General features: G+C 42.2%; 1 protein-coding gene across 1 annotated transcript; it reads right to left on the bottom strand.

Annotated features, from left to right (window-relative positions):
• Positions 1–18,981: 18,981 nt before the first annotated feature.
• On the bottom strand, positions 18,982–20,205 carry LOC115713235 (uncharacterized). Its single transcript, XM_061113705.1, has 2 exons — positions 19,945–20,205; positions 18,982–19,830 (listed from the first exon to the last, which is right to left on the bottom strand). The coding sequence occupies exons 1-2, from the start codon at positions 20,203–20,205 to the stop codon at positions 18,982–18,984; spliced, it is 1,110 nt and encodes a 369-aa protein (XP_060969688.1).
• Positions 20,206–22,510: the final 2,305 nt, after the last annotated feature.

Here is a 22,510-nt window from a genome sequence, read left to right on the forward strand (position 1 = left end):
TACCTTTAGGTAACTGTCCGATTAGGTCAATTCCCCAGATGGCAAAGGGCCACGGACTTTGCATTTGTGTCAGCTCGTTGGGCGGAGCTCTTGGTATCTTTGAAAATCTCTGGCATTTTTCGCACTTCTTGACATAAGCTTTCGAATCTTCAATCATCGTCGGCCAGAAGTAGCCTTGCCTTAGAATTTTCTTTGATAAGCTTTGTCCAGCTGCATGATTTCCACAGAATCCATCGTGAACTTCATATAGAAGCCGTGCAGCTTCATTTTGTGTGACGCATCTGAGTAATGGCATTGAGAATCCTCTTCTGTACCTGATCCCGTCTACGATGATGTACTGTGCTGCCTTTCTTCTCATTTTCCGAGCTTCATTTCAGTTATCTGGGAGTTCCCCAGAGTTGAGGTAGGTTGCTATTGGTGTCATCCAGTTCGGAGATGTGTCAATCATTTTGATTTCTTCTGTGCTGGTGATGCTAGGCTCTTCAAGAAACTGGATTGGGACCAGGTTCGCCTTGTCACTTATATTGCTGCTCGCCAATCGGGCTAGCACATCTGCTGTTGTATTTTCTTCTCTTGGAATTTGCCTGAGGCTATAGCTTTTGAATTGTGCGAGCAAATCATGTATTTTGCTCAGATATGCTATCATTTTTTCTCCTCGAGCCTCGTATTCGCCAGATACATGATTTACCACTAGCTGTGAGTCACTGCGGATCTCGATGTGCTCGGCCTTCATCTCTTTCGCTAGTTTGAATCCAACGATTAGTGCTTCGTATTCGGCCTCGTTGTTGGAGGCTTTGAATCCAAATTTGACTGCTGCATGCAGGTGTTGCCCCCCAGGTGTGACAAGGGCAATTCTTGCACCGGATAGATGATCTGTGGCCGACCCTTCCACATGCAGCTTCCAGGTCGGCTTGTTTTCAGTGCTTCTCGGCTGTGGTGTTGACTCGAGATCGCCTTCTGGGATGCTTTCAGTTTTTCCTGTACATTCCACCACAAAGTCGGCCAAGGCTTGGCCTTTGATAGCTGTTCGGGGTTGGAAGTTGATTTCGTACTGCCCCAATTCCACCGCCCACTTGAGTAATCGTCCAGAGGCATCTGGCTTTTGCAATATTTGCCGTAGTGGTTGGTCGGTGTACACCCAAACAGGATGAGCTTGAAAGTAATGTCTTAGCTTTCTTGTTGCTAAGATGAGGCAGTAGGCGAGCTTCTCTATCAACGGATATCGGCCTTCGGCCTCGATGAGTCTTTTACTGATGTAATAGACTGGATGCTGCACACCGTCTTCTTCTCTGATTAGTACGGCGCTTATGGCATGCTCCGTTACTGCTAGGTATATTCCCAGTTCCTCACCGTCCAGATGTTTAGAGAGGACGGGAGGTTTTGCAAGTTGTGCCTTTAGGTCTTGAAAAGCTCTTTCACATTCTTCTGTCCATTCGAACTTTTTGTTTCCTCGCAGGATGTTGAAGAATGGGACACATTTATCCGTTGATTTTGACACGAATCTGCTAAGTGCGGCGATTCGACCAGTTAGGCTTTGTACCTCTTTGGTTTTTGTTGGCGAGTTCATATCCAGGAGGGCTTGGATTTTTTCCGGATTGGCTTCAATTCCTCGAGCGTTGACGATGAAGCCTAGAAACTTTCCCGAGCTGACTCCAAAGGAGCATTTTAGGGGATTTAGTTTCATGTTGTATTTCCTGAGGACTTTGAAACATTCGTCCAGGTCGTCTATGTGCCCCCCAGCCTTTCTGGATTTGACGAGCATATCATCCACGTACACTTCCATATTTCTGTCGATCTGATCTTTAAACATTTTGTTGACCAATCTTTGGTATGTAGCTCCGACATTTTTAAGACCGAATGGCATGACTTTGTAGCAGTAGAGACCCATATCTGTCCGGAAACTTGTATGTTCTTGGTCTGGTGGATGCATCTTGATTTGATTGTAGCCCGAATAAGCATCCATGAAGCTTAATATTTCGTGCCCGGCTGTTGCATCGACGAGCTGATCGATTCTTGGAAGTGGGAAACAGTCTTTAGGGCACGCTTTGTTGAGGTCTGTGAAGTCAATACAGACTCGCCATTTCTTGTTCGGCTTAGGCACGAGTACGGGGTTCGCAACCCAAGCCGGGTAAAAGGCTTCAATGATAAAGTTGTTGTTGCGCAGCTTTTCAACTTCGTCTTTCAGGGATACTGCTCATTCTTTATCCAGCAATCTTCGTTTTTGCTGAACTGGCCGGATGTTAGGATCGATATTCAGGACGTGCGAAATAATAGAAGGATCGATTCCGACCATATCCGCATGTGACCAGGCGAAAACATCTAGGTTTGCTTTCAGAAATTTTATCTATTCCGATTTTACTTCGAGCAACAAACCCTTTCTGATTTTTCAGCTTTCTGGCCGGGATAGCTGGATCGATCTCGATCTCTTCTAATTCTTCCACAGGTCCAACATTGCTGCTTGGGTCCCCAAGTCGAGGATCCACATCTTCATCCTCGCCTTCGGAAGTTTCCTACTTGGGAATATTTATTCCCTTGTCCGGGCTCTGGCTGGAGGATACTTCCTTCTTAGCCTTGGCCACTGCAAGGTTGTAACATTCCCGAGCAGATTGTTGATTCCCTCTAAGACACCCTACCCCGTTTTTGGTTGGAAACTTCAGGCACGAGTGGAATATTGATGTGACAGCTTTTAAGTCATACAAGGCTGGTCGGCCTAGCATTACGTTAAAGGCTAAAGGAACATCCAATATCAGGAATTGTGTCATGATAGTTATGCTCGTTGGAGCTTGTCCAACTGTGAGGGGTAGCCGGATTTGTCCCAGAGGCGCAATTCCTTGGCCGGAGAAACCATAGACGGGTTGAAGGCATGGAGTTAAATCCTTGAGCTGGAGCCCCATCTTCTCGTAAGCAGTCTTAAACAAAATATTTGAAGAAGCCCCATTATCGATCATGGTTCTGGACACCATTTTGTTTGCTATCTGGACTTCCACGACTAGCGGGTCGTTATGCAGAAATCTTATCTGGACAGCATCTTCGTCGTTGAATGTTATGGTTGGCTCTCCTACTCGTGGAACTTTGGGCTTCCTTTCTTCCACGGCCAGGATGACTTCTTCTTGCTCGTATTGAGCTGTGCGGGCATATCTCTCTCGAGCTTTGCCCATGTCTCCAGCGATGTGCGGGCCTCCAATGATGACTTGCAAGTGTCCATCTATTGGCGGAGGCATCAGATCCTGGTTATTCTGACCTTGGTTGGCCTTGACGTACTTCTGTAAGTGCGAGTTGTTTTTCTTAATCAGAAGTTCTATTTCTCGCTTCAAGCTGTAGCATTCGTTGGTGTCGTGGTCGTAGTCACCATGGAACCGACAAAACTTTGTCATGTCCCTTTTGGTGATATCTTTCTTCATGGGCCCGAGCTTCTTGTACGAATTAGCGATTGAGTCGCTATATACACACTCTCTATATCTTTAGTTAAGATAGTGAATGCAGTGTGTTTGGCGCGATCACGGGGAGTCTTTCCGGGTTTTTCGGTGAACTTTCCCTTCTTCCCGTTTCCTTGCTTGTGGTTGTTACCTAAACGCTTGCCACTTGAATTGCTGGAATATTGGGGAAGCTGGGCGGACATTCCAGTAGAGGGAGCCTTCATTTTCTTCGGCTTTTGCTCACCTTCTGCTCGATGAATGGCTTCTTTGAGCTTGATGAAACCTTCGGCCCGGTCAAGGAAATCACTCATTGAGTCGACCGGTCCGTTTTTCCTTATGTCCTTCCACAGTTCGCCAAGGACTTCAATGCCCCCCAGTATCGCGGATAACTTTCCATCCTCAGTTACCCGTGATACCTTGGTCGCTTCCGTCATGAATCTGCTGATGTATGCCCGGAGTGGCTCGCCTGGTCGCTGTTTTACTTTGACCAAATCTCCCAGATGCAATGGGAGTTGGCATGAGGAAGAGAATTGTGCATGGAATTTCGAAGAGAAGGTTTTCCATGAACTAAATTTTCCTAGAGCCAACTTGAAATACCATTGCTGTGCGGCCTCTGACAGAGTAGCGGGGAAGATTCTGCAACATACGTCTCCTCATACCCCTTGTAAATCCATTTGCATCTCGAAATACTTGAGATGGGAGAGAGGATCTTCTCTCCCATTGTACATCTTCCACGTTGGCATCTTGAACTTGTGAGGTAGTGGCAGGAGGTTAATTTCTGGTGAGAAGGGAGTTCTGCGTCCACGGTGTAACTCAAGATCGTTGTTGCGCTGCCCGTCCATGCCATGAAACATATTCTTCAGTTCGTCGAGCTGGGCCTGTACGGTTGGGCTGACTTGATTGGCATTTTGGTCGGGTTGGACTGCATCTGTGTCTTTCTGAGTGGGGATTTGAGTATGGGCTCCGGACTACACGTTTGTTGTAGTATTCTGCTCGTCTGTTCCCCTTCTTCTGTTTAGGTCGTCCCTTAGGTAATGGGTTGTTCACAACCAATCGAACACAGAAGAACCTGGCTGCCTTAGCGATTGGTTCGCTTGGTTGGCAGGTGGAATGGCTCCATTATTTTGCGTGGAACCGTCGAGCATGACTCCTCCTGATGAATTCCCGGACAAGGTCTGTCCGCCTACCTCTTGGCCCACGAGTGGAACTCGTGACCGGAGATTGGACGGCTGACTGTTGGTTGTCTGGGAAGCATTCATCGTTGGGTCATCCTCGGTTTCTCTAAGGGGAATGACGCTCGGCGCTTGCTGGCCTACAGTCTGATAGGCTCTTCGTATCAGCACAGTGGCTTGCCGACTACGATCTTTGATCTCTGCATGATGAGCCCTTAATGCCTCCATCTCTTTGTCCCTCCACTTGGCGAACATACGCCTCTGTTCGTCAAACGCGAGGTTTACTGCGGCACGTAATTCCTCCTGATCGTGATGCAGGGTATTATTGTGACCCTGCATGAGTCCAAGCACAGTGCGGAGGTTTTGCAATTCGGTTGCGTCTCCGATGGTCGTTTGGGCGTTGATGCCTGGTGGAACAGTCATTTTATGAATGTCCTGGCTGTGTGCGGAACCGTTGTTTCCAGTTTCTTGCACACCAGGCGCAGTTTTAGTAACAGGAGTTGTCTCACCATTCACCACGCTTCCCGTCTGTCCAAGATTGACAGCGGGTGGAACCCTCGAACTCCTTGGGTCCTGCAATGTCAGATCCAGCGTCTGTGAGTTTGCTGGGTCGGACAGGCCTCTACGAGTTTGCACCATCGTGTCGAAAGAGCGATCTGTGATTCTGCTCTCAAAGAAAGTACCAAAATGTTGACTTCGCTTTTAGCCAACGACAACGAGTCTTTTTGATAAGCGATAAACGATATGTCGTAATAAGAATTTGTAGTAAAGCAATAATAAGACACAGAAATTTTATAGAGGTTCAGCCTCGAGCAGTTCGGTAATAGCCTAATCCTCGTTAGTTGTATTGACTTAAGAATAAGGAAGAAGATTCCTTTTCTTATAGGTCTTACAATAATATCTATGAATATATAATTCTTAGATAGCCTTAGCTTATAGCGTTTCGGCGTACAATTTCTCCGTCCTTTGCCCAATGAACATTCCTCACAATTTATAGGGCAGGAAACTTGAGGAGGAAGAGTTTCCTCTCTCGTTACAATGCGCATAAACAGAAAGATCGTGTGATCAATGCTGAATGCAAGGATCGTGGGATTGAGGCTGAATACACTGATAGTGGGATCGTGTGTATGCCACATCCACGTAAGTTGATCCCTAAGTTATAGGGATTGAGCTGGTGACTCACGATGCGTTTAGTTGAATTCGCTAAGTGTTGCTCATTCTGCACGGCTCGTTGAGTATTCCATTATGGACATGCGAGCGAGGCATCCTGCTCGGCATGTTGATCCGAACAGATGCTCTTTATAGAGTCCACGTGTCACCATTCTCGTGATGCCACGTCAGAGTGCCAAATTTGGGATAACAGATAACAACACGCATAAGTGACTCGCTAAATCACAACCAGGACTTAGGTTTTAAATCAAAAACCTATCTACTGTAACTTAATATGGAAATACCCTAAACTAGTAGGGAATCAACCAACTAGAAACCTGAAACTGACGCGAAATGACAAGTTGAATTTTCGGATTTCCCTGCTGCAAAATTCGGGTAACCGTGGTTAGCGGGTTTTACCCAGGAAAACCAAAAAGCTCCAAACCCTAACCAAATCGTTTCCAAACCCAACCAAACTTTCCAGACCTGCATATTATACCCCAATAAACCATTTCCAAGCAACAAAAGAAAAATCAAAGCTCAGAATTGAATTTTACCATTAAAGCTTCAAGTTTGAGTTCATAAACTCAAAACTTAAAAGCAACCACTAACAACCCTAAATTCATGCTCTAAACAACATTTCTAAACATATTTAAACTCCAGAAAACTAACCCAAACAGTAACAGAACACAAAACTCTAATGCATGCAAAATACCATTTTCTTAACATTCAAGAACACAAAAAATAGGAGTTAAAGGGATTATACCTTGGCTTGAGACTACAACAACCAGCTGAGAATCAAAGGAAAAAGATGAAGAACACCAACCCTAACTGTCCTAGGATTTTCGAGAGAGAGAGGGTGAAAGAGAGAGAGTTTCTAGTTTTCAACTCACCTTTCCTTATTTTATAAAAATGAATTAATACCTTAGTTAGTCGAAGGTAATATCAGCTTATACATAACTAAAAATCTGATTTAAATAAGCTTAATAAAACTCATAAAAGGATGTGATTCTAATAGCCAAACACCGTGTTCCAATGTTGTCGGGCACAAAGCATGCAAAATTATGAAATTTCTATACAAGACATAAAAATACATTCTGAATTCAAATAAATCATCATGAATAATTAATTTAATACTAATAAATAATCAGGTGAGCCCATATATCACATGCATAATAACATCACATTATCAATACTCAACCAATCAATCTTTTCATTATATAACAATATTAACTATATCCCAATATTAATCAATTCATAACAATACTAATTATATTACATACAACGTACTATGCAGTACAATATACTTTTCTTACCTTAAATCCAGGTTCATACGTTTCAGCTAACCCAAGTGGAGAACTATACCCGATGATCTCGGCCCTATGTCACAACAACGGTAAACCAATAATGTTTATCCCAAAACACTACTTAATATTCACATAAGACAATCTAGGGTTTTCTACCAAACCCCGCGGTATAAATACACTAAAATAAAACTTATATTTTGGCTCTAAAATATAAACCATATTATAGAGCTTGTTGCAAGCTTCAAAACGGTATATAAAATTGTTGGAAATTATTTTACCAGGATCTTAGATCTACTCACAAGTATGTTTATTAACATCCTAAATATGAACTTTCTAAAACGATGAAATAAACACATATAAAGTTTAAGAAACCTTACATTGGGTGCAGCGGAATATAATGACTCCTTCCGTTCAGATATCTAGCCCTTGATTCCTTTCTGTAGCAGAGCATTATCAATATCTGAACCTGGATCACTTTCTCTGAATCTTTGATGTTGAAACTCCTTTTGCTGATGATCTTTCTTCACGATCTTCCTCACTATGATTGAGGTATCACTTGATGTGTGTGGGCACTACTCTAATCACTAAGGATTTCGAAATTATCAAGAGGGAAGAGAAAGAAGAAGTGGAAGCTAAAGAAAGGGAGAGAGAAGGCTCAGTTTTTCTGATTCAGAAAGTGTCAGAAGAAAAGTGTGTTATTTTTCTGAAGCCTTCACTATCTATTTATAGCATTCCACTAGGGTTAGATTTGAATTATATGGCATTAAAATAATGAAAAAATCAACTTAAAATAGCTACAAAGGTGGCCGGCCAAGCATTAGTGGATTGGGCCTTGGGTTTTGCAATTTTGCAATTTTAACACCTTTTGTATCTGATTTTCTCAAAAATGCCAATTTCCTAATTCAACCATTTAAATGCCAATTCTAACTATTTAATAACTATAAATAATTATTAAATAATATTTTCATTTATCATATTTATTAATTGAACCATACAAAGTATCATAATTAACAAATATGCCCCTATAAACTCTTTCTTTACAATTTCGCCCTTACTTAGTGAAAATTTCACAAATAGACATAGTCTAATTTGAGAATTATAATTGATTAATCAAAACCAATTACATGAGTCTTACAAGCAATATTATCTCAACTAGTGGGGGGACCATGGGTCTATATAACCGATCTTCCAATAAGTAGATCAAGAATTTAGCACTAAAATTCACTAACTTATTAATTCTTCGTTGAATCCACGCATAGAACTTAGAATTGCACTCTCAGTATATAGAATGCTCTATATGTTCCACCATATAGACACATCATTAGTTATCCATTGTTATAATCCTAATGTGATCAATGATCCTCTATATGAATGATCTACACTGTAAAGGGATTAAATTACCGTTACACCCTACAATGTATTTATTCCTTAAAACACTTGACCCCGTATAAATGATATTTCAGCTTATGTGAAATGAGTACTCCACCATTTATGTTCGTTTGGTCAAGCTCGAAGGAGATCATCCTTTGCTTACTATTCGCCAGATAGAAGCTATAGATTCCATGTTTATGCTAGCGCTCCCACTCAATTGCACTACCGTGTTCCCAAAATGTACGTATCACCCTGACCTAAAAGTAGGCTTAACTAACAAATCAAAGAACACGAATAGCCTCTCGAGATTGAGCCTAATCATATCAGGATTAAGATCATTTGATCTAGGATCAACTAGGCGATATTGACTTGAATAGATATTACGGTAAGTTTAATAAATCTAAGTCAAAGTTCAATATCGGTCCCTTCCGATGCATACTCCATGCATCCAACCTGAGCTTTACTTTAACCAATGTTCTGGAAAGAACATAGTATTTCTCCAAATACAAGTAAACTCTTGTTGTAGATTATCATATCAGTAAAACCATGTGTCTGATAAATCTAGGAAACTTTATTCACATAGTCATGTTTACTTTCCAATGTGTTGACGGCACAATAAACAGGATCAAGTATGTGAAAAGGGTTTCAGATGAATTCATACATTATGTACATATAATCATGAAATAAATCATGTGAACCATGCAACATTAAATGTTATTTCTGATCTATATTAATAAGTAAATCTGATTATATTGAAATGAGTTTTATTTAGGGCATAAAACCCAACAAAAATGTCCAAAACGAACACCTGAGTCAAAAGTTATGACAAAAATATGATTTTTGATCTCTTAGGAATTTCTAAAAACTATAAAACTCGAAAATCTCAATTTTCACACTCACCGAAACACTACCAAAACTTATCCAAATCACTCCAAACTTCACAGGGCGCATACATACCATAAATATTACCATCCTTACGTAACAGAAATAAAAATTGGCCCCTTAAATGAAAAACGCCATTAACGTTCGGACTAAGCTTTAAAACGTTTCAAACTCGATTTCTAACTCAAAATCACCTCAAATTCAACAAGTAAACATCGATACTAGTTCCATAGATATCAAAGAACAATTCTACGAAGTCAAAATCTCCATAACTATTCTAATTCACAAAATCCCTATACGAAACTAATTGTTTTTAAACTTAAAATGAAATTAAACCATACCTTAAGCTTTCCCTCTTCAAGGATTTGCTATCCTGCTACTATCGGAGCTTAGATCGCTAAGATTTAGGTTGAAAATCGAAGAAAATGGATATAGGAGGAGAAGGTTATATCGAAAGAGGGAGAACGAGGGTTTCATTCGTCATTCGTTCGTTTCTGTTTAGTGTAATGTTGTTAAAACATAAATCATATATATAAAAACTGATAAGTTTTCGTATATATATAATAATATAATAATAAGATATATTATTATTAATAATATAATAATATAATAATATTAATAAAAACTTTATTATTAATAGTTATCTTATTATTTCTTAGCCATTAAGAAACTTTTACTTTTAGGGTATTTGGCCAACTTTGAGTATCCCAAAATAATATGGTATTTCTAAAATAAATTTACCATAATAATTCCATCAATAATTCTAACTAAAACCGTTGTGACATTTTTGGCCTCCAATGGGGTCTCCAGGGTTCCCAAACCTGAAATTATTTTTATTTCATAAATAACTCATATTATATCCATGTATTTTAAATAAATCTTTGTAATTAATAAATTACGCTTATATATCCACTTATTGAGTCTTTAGGGTCGCCGAACCTGAAAATATTTTTATTCCACATATATCTCATATTACATTCACACATGCTATATAAATCTCTGTAATTAACAAATTACGATTATTTACTCACTTATAGTAAAATTTAAATTTTATGCTGAAATAAATTAGTAGGATCATAATCCCACTTATTGCCTGATTAACCCATAATATAAATATAAACCCAATTATTTACCATTAGGCTTATCGGGATATAACAAGCATACCTAGCAGCCCTGACAGGCTTTGGTGTCCCAAGCGCCTACGCCAGAATGTCATTTTGGCCACAGACTTGAACTTGTCCCTGACTAACTTGCTCCTCTAGTTGAGCCTAATGCATGTATTCAAGCAATTAGTATATGATTTATATATATTAACTCATTATTAGTACTAAATCAACGATTAATATGTACTTACTATCTTTTTGGCAATTTTCTTGTCATAATCAGTGACAAGTTTCATTCTCTTGGTCTGAGATTTGATCCAAAGACGGTGGCATGGGAAATCTTGAACCTTAAGGTCCCTGTTTTGGCCGGAAAACAGTCAAGATTTCTTTTTAAGGGTTCTTCTTTTTTTTTCAGTTCCTAATCCCTTTTCTTTTACGTGATCATTCTTTATATATCATCTACGTCTTTTTTGCTTGCATGGGTTATTTTTCCTTTGCCATTATTTTGCTGACACGTGTTCTTTTTCGTTCATTCTTTTTTCCCTTTGCCACGTATTCATGTTTTAAAAGCTTATCTTTCTTGCTACACGTGTTAGCACCTTTAGTGGATTTTTAAAGTTATTATTCTTTCTAACTTAGGTGTTGTGTCCGTCGGCATTACAGCCATGAATGTATTGGTTTCATATTTTGCGCTTCAGTTTTTCTCCATCGACGCTCTCAGGTATTTCTTCCGTCGGAAGGATATCCAGGTGCCTCTTCTGGTCCTGATATACTATTTTTCCTTAGTCAATTCTTGGTCCGTCGGTGTCTCTTTCCTTCATGTTCCGTCTTATGCTTCCGTCGGCATTCCCTTTACTTGCTCCCTAGTTTTTGGCGTTTTTCTCCTTCTTGTCCGTAGTGTCCCCTTATGGATTGACAATTGGTGGATTTGGTTATTTCGGGTCGGGCTTATATTCTTATATTCTTGGGCTTGGGTATATTTATTTTAATGGGCCCTTTTAATGTGGGCCTTTTAGCAGTCCTTTATTTTGTTGGGCCATTTTATTTCCAAGTCCAGTTTCTCCCCCCCCCCCAAACACTGACAACTGCTTCTACAGTTTTAATGTCAGTTTTTGCTTATTTATTATTGATTTTTCATCACATATCTTGTTTAATGTATAGTTCCCTAATTTTGAATTTTTCAACTTCTTAAGAAGTGACGGTTACCCTTGATGTGATGGTGGAACCTCGAGAACTGTTTTTTCTTATAAATGTCCTATTAGTTCCCTAACCTCCCTCTATATTTTGGCAGAGCACTCTTGAGTATAAGACTACCAATTTTGAAAATTCACTTCGTGCTTTTCTCTATGTTGCTCGTTTCAACTTCTCTGTGTTAGATCTTGCTGTCTTCAGGTATATATATTATGTTTCTCTATTTATCTTAAGTTTTATTTCTTCCCTCTTTTTTCTTATCCCTTTTTATTTTTCCCTCTCTTTTTTATATTTTCCTTTCATCCTTACCCTTTTTTTGTTTATTTTTACCCTTTTTGTACGTTTTGTTTTTAATTTCCGTATATATTTTCGTATTTTCATCCTTCTGTTGTCTTCCCTCTCATTTTTTTTTTCTGGGATCCTCCCCTTTCTTCTACCCTATTCTTCTATTTCCCCCCTTCTAATCCTGACACTTCCTCGTTTCCTAAGGGCAGTCTTCTTCTTATGGTCAGTCTTTCTCCCTTCCCCTTTCTTTTTCTTGGGTAGGTTTTGGTTCTCAATTGTTGTTTTAGTGGTGGTGTAATGTCGAATACGAATTGTCAAGGTGTCTCTTCTTCGGTTTCCGATTCTCTTTCCTCGAGCATTGCTCCTGGATTTGTTGAATCATTGTTAGTTTCAGATACTCCTCCTATGGAGACTGAAAATGTTGAAGTCCCCGACGACCCGAGTATCGAATGTTTAGGCAGCGTATCCGTTATTCCCCGTTCTCGTTCTGGAGGCGAGGCGGGCGTCAGTGGCCAAGCGGCCCCGTCTGAAGGGGTTACTCTAGCAATTCCCCCGTTGAAGAAGGCCAAAAAGAAAAAACATGCTCTGGGTAGTTCTTATCTGGACGTTAGGTCGAGTTGTCCGTCGCTCCTCACCCAACGTGAGCTTGATTCCTTAGTTTTGTCGTGTGGTTTTCCGCCGGGGGTCGAAGTTAGGCTTCCTAAACAGCACGAGAGGGAGGATTCCTCTCAAAACGAGTGGGTATGCCTACACTCATACTGGTTTGAGTCGAAGATTAGGCTGAGGTTGCCCATTCCTAGACTTATTAAGGAATTTCTTATACATTATTCGCTTGCTCCTGCCCAGTTACTCCCTAATGTGTGTGCTATTCTTTTGGGTCTGATTGTATTAGGGGATAAGGCGGGCGTTCAGTGGGAAGTGTCCGACGTCATCCACTTCTATTTTCTGATGGAAAAAGAGCTGGGGCGTTATCATCTTCGTCCTAGGAAAAGTCGCTCCTTGTTGACTGACTTAGAGACTTCCCATAAAGGGTGGAAGGAAAAGTTCTTTTTCGCCCGGGATCCTATTGAGTTTGTTTCCGACGATCCTACGGCCCCATTTATTAACCAGAGCTGGGGGGCTCCCGGTAATTTTTTGTTGTTGTTGTTGTTTTTTTTACCTTTTTCTTCATTCTCTTTTCTTCCATTCTCTTCGTTTATTCTTTGGTTATTCGATTATACTACTTTTTATTATCGTATGCATATTTTTGTGTATTTTCTCTCTTCCCTTATTTCTTTTACCTAACGGCGTGTTTGGTGTTGACTCCAATGGGAATGTTTTGGTGCAGCCGTTGCTGATAACGAGGAGACTGTCATTGGCGATATTTTTACTGAGAAGGTTCGGAAGGTCACAGCCTTAGATCCCAAGTTTCGATCAATCAAGTTCCTTCTATCCCGTGAGGCCTTAATCGAATCCTTTGCCTGGTCTCGCGAACTCAGAATCCCCCTAGGTATCCCCACTCCTTATCCTCCTTACTTTATTTGGCCTGATTTTTTAAAATGTGCTTTAAGACACCTAAATCAAACACTTGAACCACTTTTGATAGAGTTTTCTGAGGATCACTCCCGCCTTGCAGAGACTTAACCCCGTCACCTTCCTAAAATGAGGTTGTCCGAGTTGACCATTGAGGAGATTGAGGCTCAGAATGCGGCCCGTCGGAAGAGGATGATGTCGAAGTCCCCCAAATGAAAAAGCAGGGCGAAGAAAAGTAAGGGAGTAAGGGTTGAGGAAAACGCCCCATCAGATCTCGGCATGTCGTCTCAGCATGACTCAGCTACTGAGGATGCCATTGGGGCCCTGCTTAGTGCCCTCCTCGAGGTCTCGTCGGGCGTGGGCGAAGGTGAAGGCAATTCCGAGGGGCTAGCCCCGGTGGGAGCCTCCAATTTAGGGCCTCCTGGTCGAGAAAGTTTCCCTCAGCCTAAGATCCTCCCAACAGCTACGCCGGGTCTTCCATCTTCCTCCCATGTTCGAACCTTTGCCTCTCTCCTTGGAGTGTCGTCGTCTTCCCAGCTTGCCCTTTCTCCTGCTTTAACTCTTCCTACATCCTTTTCTTCTGGCCGAAGCTCCCCGCCTCTACCCAGTCATCCCCCGCGGGTGTCGGCTGAATGGGACGAGATCCCCGCTTTCCGGATCAAGAAGGATGTTCCGTTCGAAGAATCGGCTGAGAATTATTTCAAAACTCTCCTTGATGCCGTCAAAAAACCTGATGATGATTTCTACATCTCCCACGGGCGTGATTCTATTTTAAAGGATACTACTATCTCAAGAATAAAGGTATTTTATTATTTTGCATGTGCCTCGATCCATTTTCGGTTTTGCTTTACTTGCTATTATTCATAAGTATGTTTACTTTTGCTAGCCGGCTTTGAGGTGTGCCCATGCTATGAAGTTTGCCCCACAGACTGACAGAGAGAGAGATAGTTTGGCCAAGGGTTATTCTCGCTACAAGAAGAATTACGAAGCGGCCGCTGCTGCGAAGACGGCTGCTCTTGCCAAAATTAGTGCTTTGGAGGTCGACGTTAAGATTTTGAAGAGTAAGGCCGACAATCTTGAGTCGGAGAAGAGGAGCTGGGACCTTACTCGGTCGACCCTTGAGTCAAAAAAGGGGACTCTAAGCGGCAAGGTAGCCTCCCTGGAAACTAGTCTGTCAGCGGTGAATTTGGAGAAGGCCACTTTGTTGCAAGAACGTGATGGTTCTCGTTCTGAGGCTGAGACAGCGAAGGACAAACTTTCTTCCTTGAGTGGAAAGTGATCTGAAGTCGAGAAGGCGTCGGCTGAGGCCCAAAAGGCTCTGGTCGCTGAGAAGGAATCCTTGGCCAAGGAGGTTAAAATCCTGACGGGCCAAGTCAAAAAGGCGTTCCTTAGCGGGAGTTATCAGTCGTCCTTTAAGTTGTACTCTGAGTTTAAGGAAGGCAAATCTGATGCCTGGAATCTGGACGAATTCTTTGAGAAATACTCCGAGTTTAAGAAGGATGAAGATTTGGTGGATTCTTCTTCAGAGTCCGACGAAGGCAGCGGGGGCAAGGATGACGACGGCGCCTAAAGAGATGGGCGGGATTTTTCCCTACTCAAATTTCAATGATTTCCTTACTGTTCCCTTTTTATGCGTGTATGACAAGTTTTATGGACAATTTATTATGTTGTTATTATTATGTTTATCTCTTTTTTTTATTATCGTTTTTGTTCAAGGACAAATTTATGGAACAATCTTTTTATTTATTTATTTCGTTTATTGTTTAAAGGTTTGTAAGGATTTTTCCCATGGATTTATGTTTTAATCTTATTTTCCTCATTATGGGCGTTTACACGTGGGAGAGGGGGGTGGTATTATATTTACTTATTTATTTATTTATTTATTTATTTATTTATTTATTTTTTGAAACGTTTTGACACCTGGGAATGTACATTTATTGCCATTTAATGCCTTATATGTAGGCAGATTCACCTTTCCGCCTTCCACTTGCCTTTTCTTGGCCACCTTTCGTGTTCTATTTAAACCAACACTTCCCTTTGTTCATTTCTAGCGTGGCTTCCAAGTTTCTCTTTTGATACGAACACACACATTTTTATATATATATATATATATCCTTTTTCCTACTTCAGAAATGTCGAATCCCCCAAGTTCTCCTCTTCCTGAATCTTCAAGCGGGGATGAGTTCCACTCCGACGTTGGGGATCGATCCCCCCCAAGTCCCTCGATTTTTTCACGTTATTACCGGCCCAGTGGTGAAGCTATTGCAGGTAGGATGATGAGGGCTTACAGGGCTAGGCGCAACGATGCATCTTCGTCTTCTGATGAAGAATGGTTGCAGAATTTCTTTGAGAATGAGGGACGTAACATCTCTGCTACCACTAGGGTGCCTGCTGAATTCCATGCTCTTCGCCTACGTGCTGAGCGATGCCGGGATAACCGTCGGATGCAAGCTCGGAACCGGCGGGCCGGGGATGAGGACTTGGAGAGGGAGTGTTTAGCTAACGAGAGGCGAATGGAAGAGTGCGTAAGGGAGGGTGTTCCTTTTTACCCCATGGGCTTCCCCACGGGCTGCCGCCGTTGTCTGAGGAGGGTCGTTTGAGGGTTTATTGTAATCCCTGGTTCTCTGTGCATACTCTGCTGGCACCATCCCGACCGCGAACATTTCTAACTTCCTAAGTTCTAGGTTTTATTAGATACTTGTCACTTTTGTGTGTAATTTTTGGTTGTACTCGACTGTTGTTTAGTATGTCTTTCTATTCCTCCTTTTTTTTTATGTAACTTGTATTTGCAATCCTTGAATAGACTTGTGTTTATTACTCTCGCTGTCTCTTCCTATGTCTTATGCCTACTTTAAGTAATGTTGGGGGAGTTATGGCTCCTTCAATTGTATTTATTATCTATCACTTATGCATATAATCATTCGAATCCATTCCAAGAGTTTTTTTTAAAAAAAATAAATAAATAAATAATAGGGTGTTTTGGGAAGTGGGACGACATATATACCCCTTCGAGATTTGAGTACACGTGCTTTAGTTGGCACGTGTTATTTTTCTTTAAAACAACAAAGTGGCGACTCTTTGTTTCTCCCACTTTTTTTATGGTTATTATTTTGCATGTAATTTTGTATAAATAGGCTTCTCGTTGAGTTCCTTTTCTATCTCAGAATATTCTTCAACTCTCTTTTAGTTTTCTGGGTTAGTTTTGACTGTGTTCTTTGTTTGTCCTTCCTACATTATGTCTTCTCTACCAAAAAACCAGATACCTTACTCAAAAGAGCCTTCTTCTTCTAACATTTTCTCAGGATTACAGCCATTGGATCCTGCATTTCTTTCCTTGAACCCTTTTTCAAGCTTTCGTGATTTCGAGCCTACTACACTTCCTCCACTACATTTTTCAGAGGTCTGCAGCTGTCCTTGTTTTGAACAAGCTGCATTGGGCCTCGGAACTTATGCTACTTCTCGTGTCGAGGTTGCACCACCTCTGGCTGTGTGTCCTTTGGCTATTTTTCCTCCCATATTGACACCGGTTGAGACGGCTAAGGAGGAGCTTGAAGTATCGGAGGGAAGCTCGACTCAGATGACGGCGGCTTATTACCCCGAGATTGAGTCTACTGCCCAATCTGAGAACTTCGAAGAAGTCCCAGTCCCAACGGATATCTCTCCCTCGACTTTCTGTATATCTGCTTCTTCTTTCCCTCAAGAGTTACCTCGGGTGGCATCCGAGATAATACGCCGCCTTCTTTTTCCAATCGACGGGGGTGGCTTGCGATGCGGAGAACGTTTCAGCAGAGGGAGAGTTTCTCTGTGTAGGGGGTCTCCTTTCCTTCGCTTCTTTTTTATTTTCCTTGTATGTTTATGTCGGCACCTTTCTATGTTTTGGGATTGCATTATGTGAATTTTGTAAATTTATGCCGTCGGCGGTTATTCAGTAATTTTGTAAGTTTATTCCGTCGGCGGTTAAGCAGTACCCTATTTTGTACGGGCCACTACTCCCCCTAGTTTTTTGAAAATAGAGTAAGTACTCTCTTTTCATAAAACTTTCTTTCTTTTTTGTTTCGTTCTCTTGTTGTACTTTATTAATGATAATTTTGTTATTTCTTGACGTATTATCTCGACCAGGAAATCTGCCAGCGCCTGCCCCTTAATCGTTGTCCGGGGCAAGTACTGCATATCAAATTCACTTAATTCTACAGCCCATTTCATCAGTCTTCCGGATACTTCTAGCTTGTACAAGACCCGTTTTAGTGGGAAAGATGTCATGACCGAGATTTGTATGGCATTGGAAGTACGGCCGAAGTTTTCTTGCCGAAGTGACTAAAGCCCATGCTAATTTTTCAATTATTGGGTATCTTCCCTCCGCCCCCGAGAAAGTTTTACTGGTGTAATAAATTGGTAACTGCATCTTCCCTTGTTCCCTTACCAGTACCGAACTTGCGGCAGACTTAGATAAGGAGAGGTATAGGAGCAAAGTTTCGTCGGGCTCTGGCTTTGAAAGGACAGGAGGCGTCGTCAAGTATTTTTTCAAGGCTTCTAAGGCCAGCTGGCATTTTTCGTCCCACTTAAACTTGCGGTTTCCCCTTAGCAAGTCGTAGAATGGAAGGCTTTTGTCTGAGAGTTTCGAGATGAAGCGACTTAAGGTGGCTGTCTTTCACGGTGCGGGGCTGTCCTGTCGCTTGAAATGCTTTTATTTGGTGTGGGTTCACTTCTACCCCTCGTCGGGTTACTAGATGACCTAGGAACTTTCCCGATCCTACCGCGAAGGCGCACTTGGCTGGGTTGAGTTTCATTGAGTGGGTGAGGAGGATCTGAAAGCATTCTCGCAGATGATCGACGTGGTCGGCGCCATCTTTGGATTTCCCTAGCATGTCGTTGATATAGGCTTCCATAGTAAGTCCCAATTGTTGGGCAAACATCTTGTTCACCATTCGCTGATACGTTGCCCCGGTGTTTTTAAGCCCAAAGGGCATCACCTTGTAGCAATATGTCCCCCGCTCACTGATGAATGACGTTTTATCACGGTCGGGAGGATGCATCATTATTTGATTATACCATGAGAAAGCGTCCATGAAGCTCATTAGCTTGTGCCCCGCGGTGGCGTCAATTATCATATCAATGTGTGGCGTGGCAGCAGAAAACTGTCTTTTGGACAAGCCTTGTTTAAGTCAGTGAAATCTACACACACTCTCCACTTTCCATTTTTCATGGGAACTACCACGGGGTTGGCGAGCCAAGTCGGATATTGTACCTCTTCGATGGTATTGTTTTGGAGCATTTTTGCAACTTCGTCATTTATTGCCTGGTTTCGATCAGTCCCCATTTTTCGCCTCTTCTGTTTTACCGGGATGTAGTTCGGGTTTACATTCAGTCTATGAGTGATGACGGTCAGATCTATTCCGGGCATGTCTGAATGATCCCATGCAAATACTTGGACGTATTCTTTCAATAATTCTATAACTCGATTCTTTCGGTCTCCGGTAAGTCCCGTGCCAATGTAGGTTGTTTTTTCTGGGTCTGTTGGGTGAATGGGTACTTACAGCAACTCCTCTACCGCCGGAGATCGTTCTTTTGCTGGGGTCGAGGAGTTGATTAATTGCTATAACTTGTTCTTGTTCCTCAAGGATGAGGAGTAGCATTCGCGGGCCCCCAGCTGGTCTCCTTGAATCTCCCTTACCTCACCCTTGCAGGGGAACTTTATTACTTGATGGTAGGACGACGCGACTGCCTTCATTGCATGAATCCATGGCCTGCCGAGGATGGCGTTGTAGGCCGACGGGCAATCCACAATTAAAAATTTCACTAATTTGTTGACTCCATTCGCGTAGACGGGTAGTTGGATGAAACTTCGAGCAACAGCGCTTTCACCCGAGAATCCTACTAGTGTAACCTGGGTGTCTTGGGCTTTCAAGTCTTCAATTTCCATTTCTTTCAAAACCCCGGCGAACAAAATGTTGGCAGAGCTCCCGGTGTCGACAAGCATGTGTTTCATTCGAACATGAGCAACGTCCAAGGTGATGACAAGAGCATCGTCGTGGGGGTGTTCTAATTCGGAGGCTTCCCCTCGGTTGAATGACAAGAGCACATCAGGGCCATCGCTGTCAATTGACGTCATAGCCCTTACTGATTGGACCCGTCGATCATGGGCCATCGAAGCCCGCACTGAATTTCCACACAGGTCCGACCCTCCCGAGATGACGTTTACGGTCTTCTTAATGTACGGCGGAGGGGACTGATCCCGGCTTTTGGTACTCCCCTGCTGGATGTGGAGTGCGACGTCCGAAACTAGGCAGTCTCGGAAGAATCCTTCTTTTACCAGGCGGTTGACATCTATCTTCAGCTGCCTGCACTCGTAGGTTGCATGGTCGTGCTCCCCATGGAAAGCACAATATCGCCCCTTATCTCTCTTGACGGGGTTCGTGGTCATTCGTGGGGGCCATTTGGTTTCCTTCAATCCCCGCAGTCATTTTATCAATTCAGTCAGGGTAATGGTCATCCGTGGTAGCTCCTCTTCTCCCCGTGGGGCGTGCGGCTGCACCGCCTCTCCTATGCTCATCATTACTGTCCCTCGGGAGCTCCTTTCGTTGGCCGAGCGGTTGTCAGTTCTATTATGAGGCCATGCAGCTAGTGTCTGATTCTTAGATTCGAAAAGGAAAGTATCTCCCGATGCCAAAGTTTCACGCGACACTTCCTCATTGTGCCGCTTCTCTTCTACTTCTAAGGCCACGTATCCTCTCGCCATAGTCAGGGCCCTTGTGAGGGACAAGCCAGGCTCCACTATGATCGCCTTCTTTAATTCCGAACCATGTATCAATCCCTGCATTAACGCTTTTGTCGCCACTGAATCGGTGCATTTTGGGATACTGACGTATTCCTCGCTGAACCTATTGATAAAATGTTCCAAGGGTTCGTCAAGGCGCTGGTGTATTAACATTAAATCCGTATCCACCTTGGCAGTTCACACACTTATCGCGAAATTGGCCTGGAATCTCAGGATGAGATCCTGGTAAGAATTTACTGTGCCTGACGGTAGGTTGTGGAACCAACGCAGACCGGGCCCTCTCCATCCTTGCGTGAAGGTCTTGCACTTGATTGCTTCCAAGTCCTCTAGTGGGACGGAGACGGTTAACATTTTTTGCTCAAATTGACATACGTATTCCGAGGGGTCTCCTGTCCCATTATACTCTGGTAATTTAGGGGCCACGTAACGCTGAGGGGCTTCTACGCACAGGATGTGGTTTTCGAAGGGTTAAAGGGTTGACCCCTCCATCCGAGCCCATTCGATGTGTTTTCCCATTTGGCTTTTTGCTTCCAATGCTATCAATTTGTTCCACATAATTTCTTGTAGTCTCTCCGTCTCTTTACTCGCCGCTGATTGATTTCCAGCAACCGTTGGATCCATAATTTGCTTTCGAGGTGTTGTTCGGAGCGCTTCCGCTTCGGTTATCTCTTCCACCTCGTCCCTGGTCCTTCTGGGCTGATCACTGTGGGGAACTAAGGCTTCTTGAGTGGCTAAGTTTCCTTTTTCCCCCATTTCTTCATGCATGCATCGGATATTATGGTTGCCTGAGAGATCGTTATTATCAGTGTGATTTTCCTTCTCAATCCCTCCTCCCATCTGGCGATTACCAGTTTCTTCCGCATGTGGTGGTTGTTGGTATCCTTCAAGGACAACTTTCATCTGTCCATTTTCGCTCTCAAGCCTTTGTATGTGCTCCTTTTGAAGGGCAATTTCCATTCCCTGGGTTGTCATTTTCCCTTCTTGTTGTTTCAGCCTCTCCAGGATCTCTTGCCATGGCGGGATTGGGTCCATGGCGTCTTCCCCTGTGCTAACAGTGTTCTGCGGTGCTCCAGGGTGGTTGTCTGGGTTGTTTTTGAGAATGAGATCTTCCTTTTCATTTGCCATATCTTTTATCGATTATCTTATGAAAAGGTTCTTTTTCTGGAAAAAAGAAGTTTCCCACAGACGGCGCCAAACTGTTTTGGCCGGAAAACAGTCAAGATTTCTTTTTAAGGGTTCTTCTTTTTTTCAGTTCCTAATCCCTTTTCTTTTACGTGATCCTTCTTTATATATCCTCTACGTATTTTTTGCTTGCATGGGTTATTTTTCCTTTGCCATTATTTTGCTGACACGTGTTCTTTTTCGTTCATTCTTTTTGCCCTTTGCCACGTATTCATGTTTTAATAGCTTATCTTTCTTGCTACACGTGTTAGCACCTTTAGTGGATTTTTAGAGTTATAATTCTTTCTAACTTAGGTGTTGTGTCCGTCGGCATTACAGCCATGAATGTATTGGTTTCATATTTTGCGCTTCAGTTTTTCTCCGTCGGCGCTCTCAGGTATTTCTTCCGTCAGAAGGATATCCAGGTGCCTCTTCTGGTCCTGCTATACTATTTTTCCTTAGTCAATTCTTGGTCCGTCGGTGTCTCTTTCCTTCATGTTCCGCCTTATGCTTCCGTCGGCATTCCCTTTACTTGCTCCCTAGTTTTTGGCGTTTTTCTCCTTCTTGTCTGTAGTGTCCCCTTATGGATTCACAATTGGTAGATTTGGTTATTTCGGGTCGGGCTTATATTCTTATATTCTTGGGCTTGGGTATATTTATTTTAATGGGCCCTTTTAATGTGGGCCTTTTAGCAGTCCTTTATTTTGTTGGGCCATTTTACTTCCAAGTCCAGTTTTTCCCCCCCAAACAGTCCCTTTTCTACATTATTTTATAAAAATTAAATGAGTACAATTACATTTTGATGCACAATGTTAGAAATTATTAATTACATACCACATCTTCCCTTATGCTACTATTCCACTCCGACCACTTCGATGTCTGGATTGGATTTTGTTGAATGTTCCCTTTACACCTTACGTAATTCCTAAAATGCCAAAAAAATACGTTAGCTACTAGTACTTGTATTTAGAAGTTTATCTTAGTGCAAATATAATTAGTACCTGAAATTTAGGAGTTAGTCGACTTTTAATAAATTTTAACCAATCAATAAGGTTAATTTCAGGATGCTTTCTGGGGACGTACTTGTAAATTTTAATAAATTGCATGATCCTTGCTGGAAAGTTAATAAAAGACTTCAAGAATAGAATGGCAAAAGACATCATTATGCCCGCATTAGAAGAATTAT

This window comes from Cannabis sativa, chromosome 4 (genome assembly GCF_029168945.1).
Source record: "Cannabis sativa cultivar Pink pepper isolate KNU-18-1 chromosome 4, ASM2916894v1, whole genome shotgun sequence".
Classification (NCBI taxonomy): Eukaryota; Viridiplantae; Streptophyta; class Magnoliopsida; order Rosales; family Cannabaceae; genus Cannabis; species Cannabis sativa.

What these genes read in the sequence shown, in the direction of transcription:
- LOC115713235 (XM_061113705.1), bottom strand. Translation starts at nt 20,205, where the DNA reads ATGCAGGGATTGATACATGGTTCGGAATTAAAGAAGGCGATCATAGTG. An exon ending in AAAGGAGCTCCCGAGGGACA is followed by an intron (nt 19,831 to 19,944) that starts GTAATGATGAGC and finishes CGGGGATTGAAG; the next exon opens with GAAACCAAATGGCCCCCACG.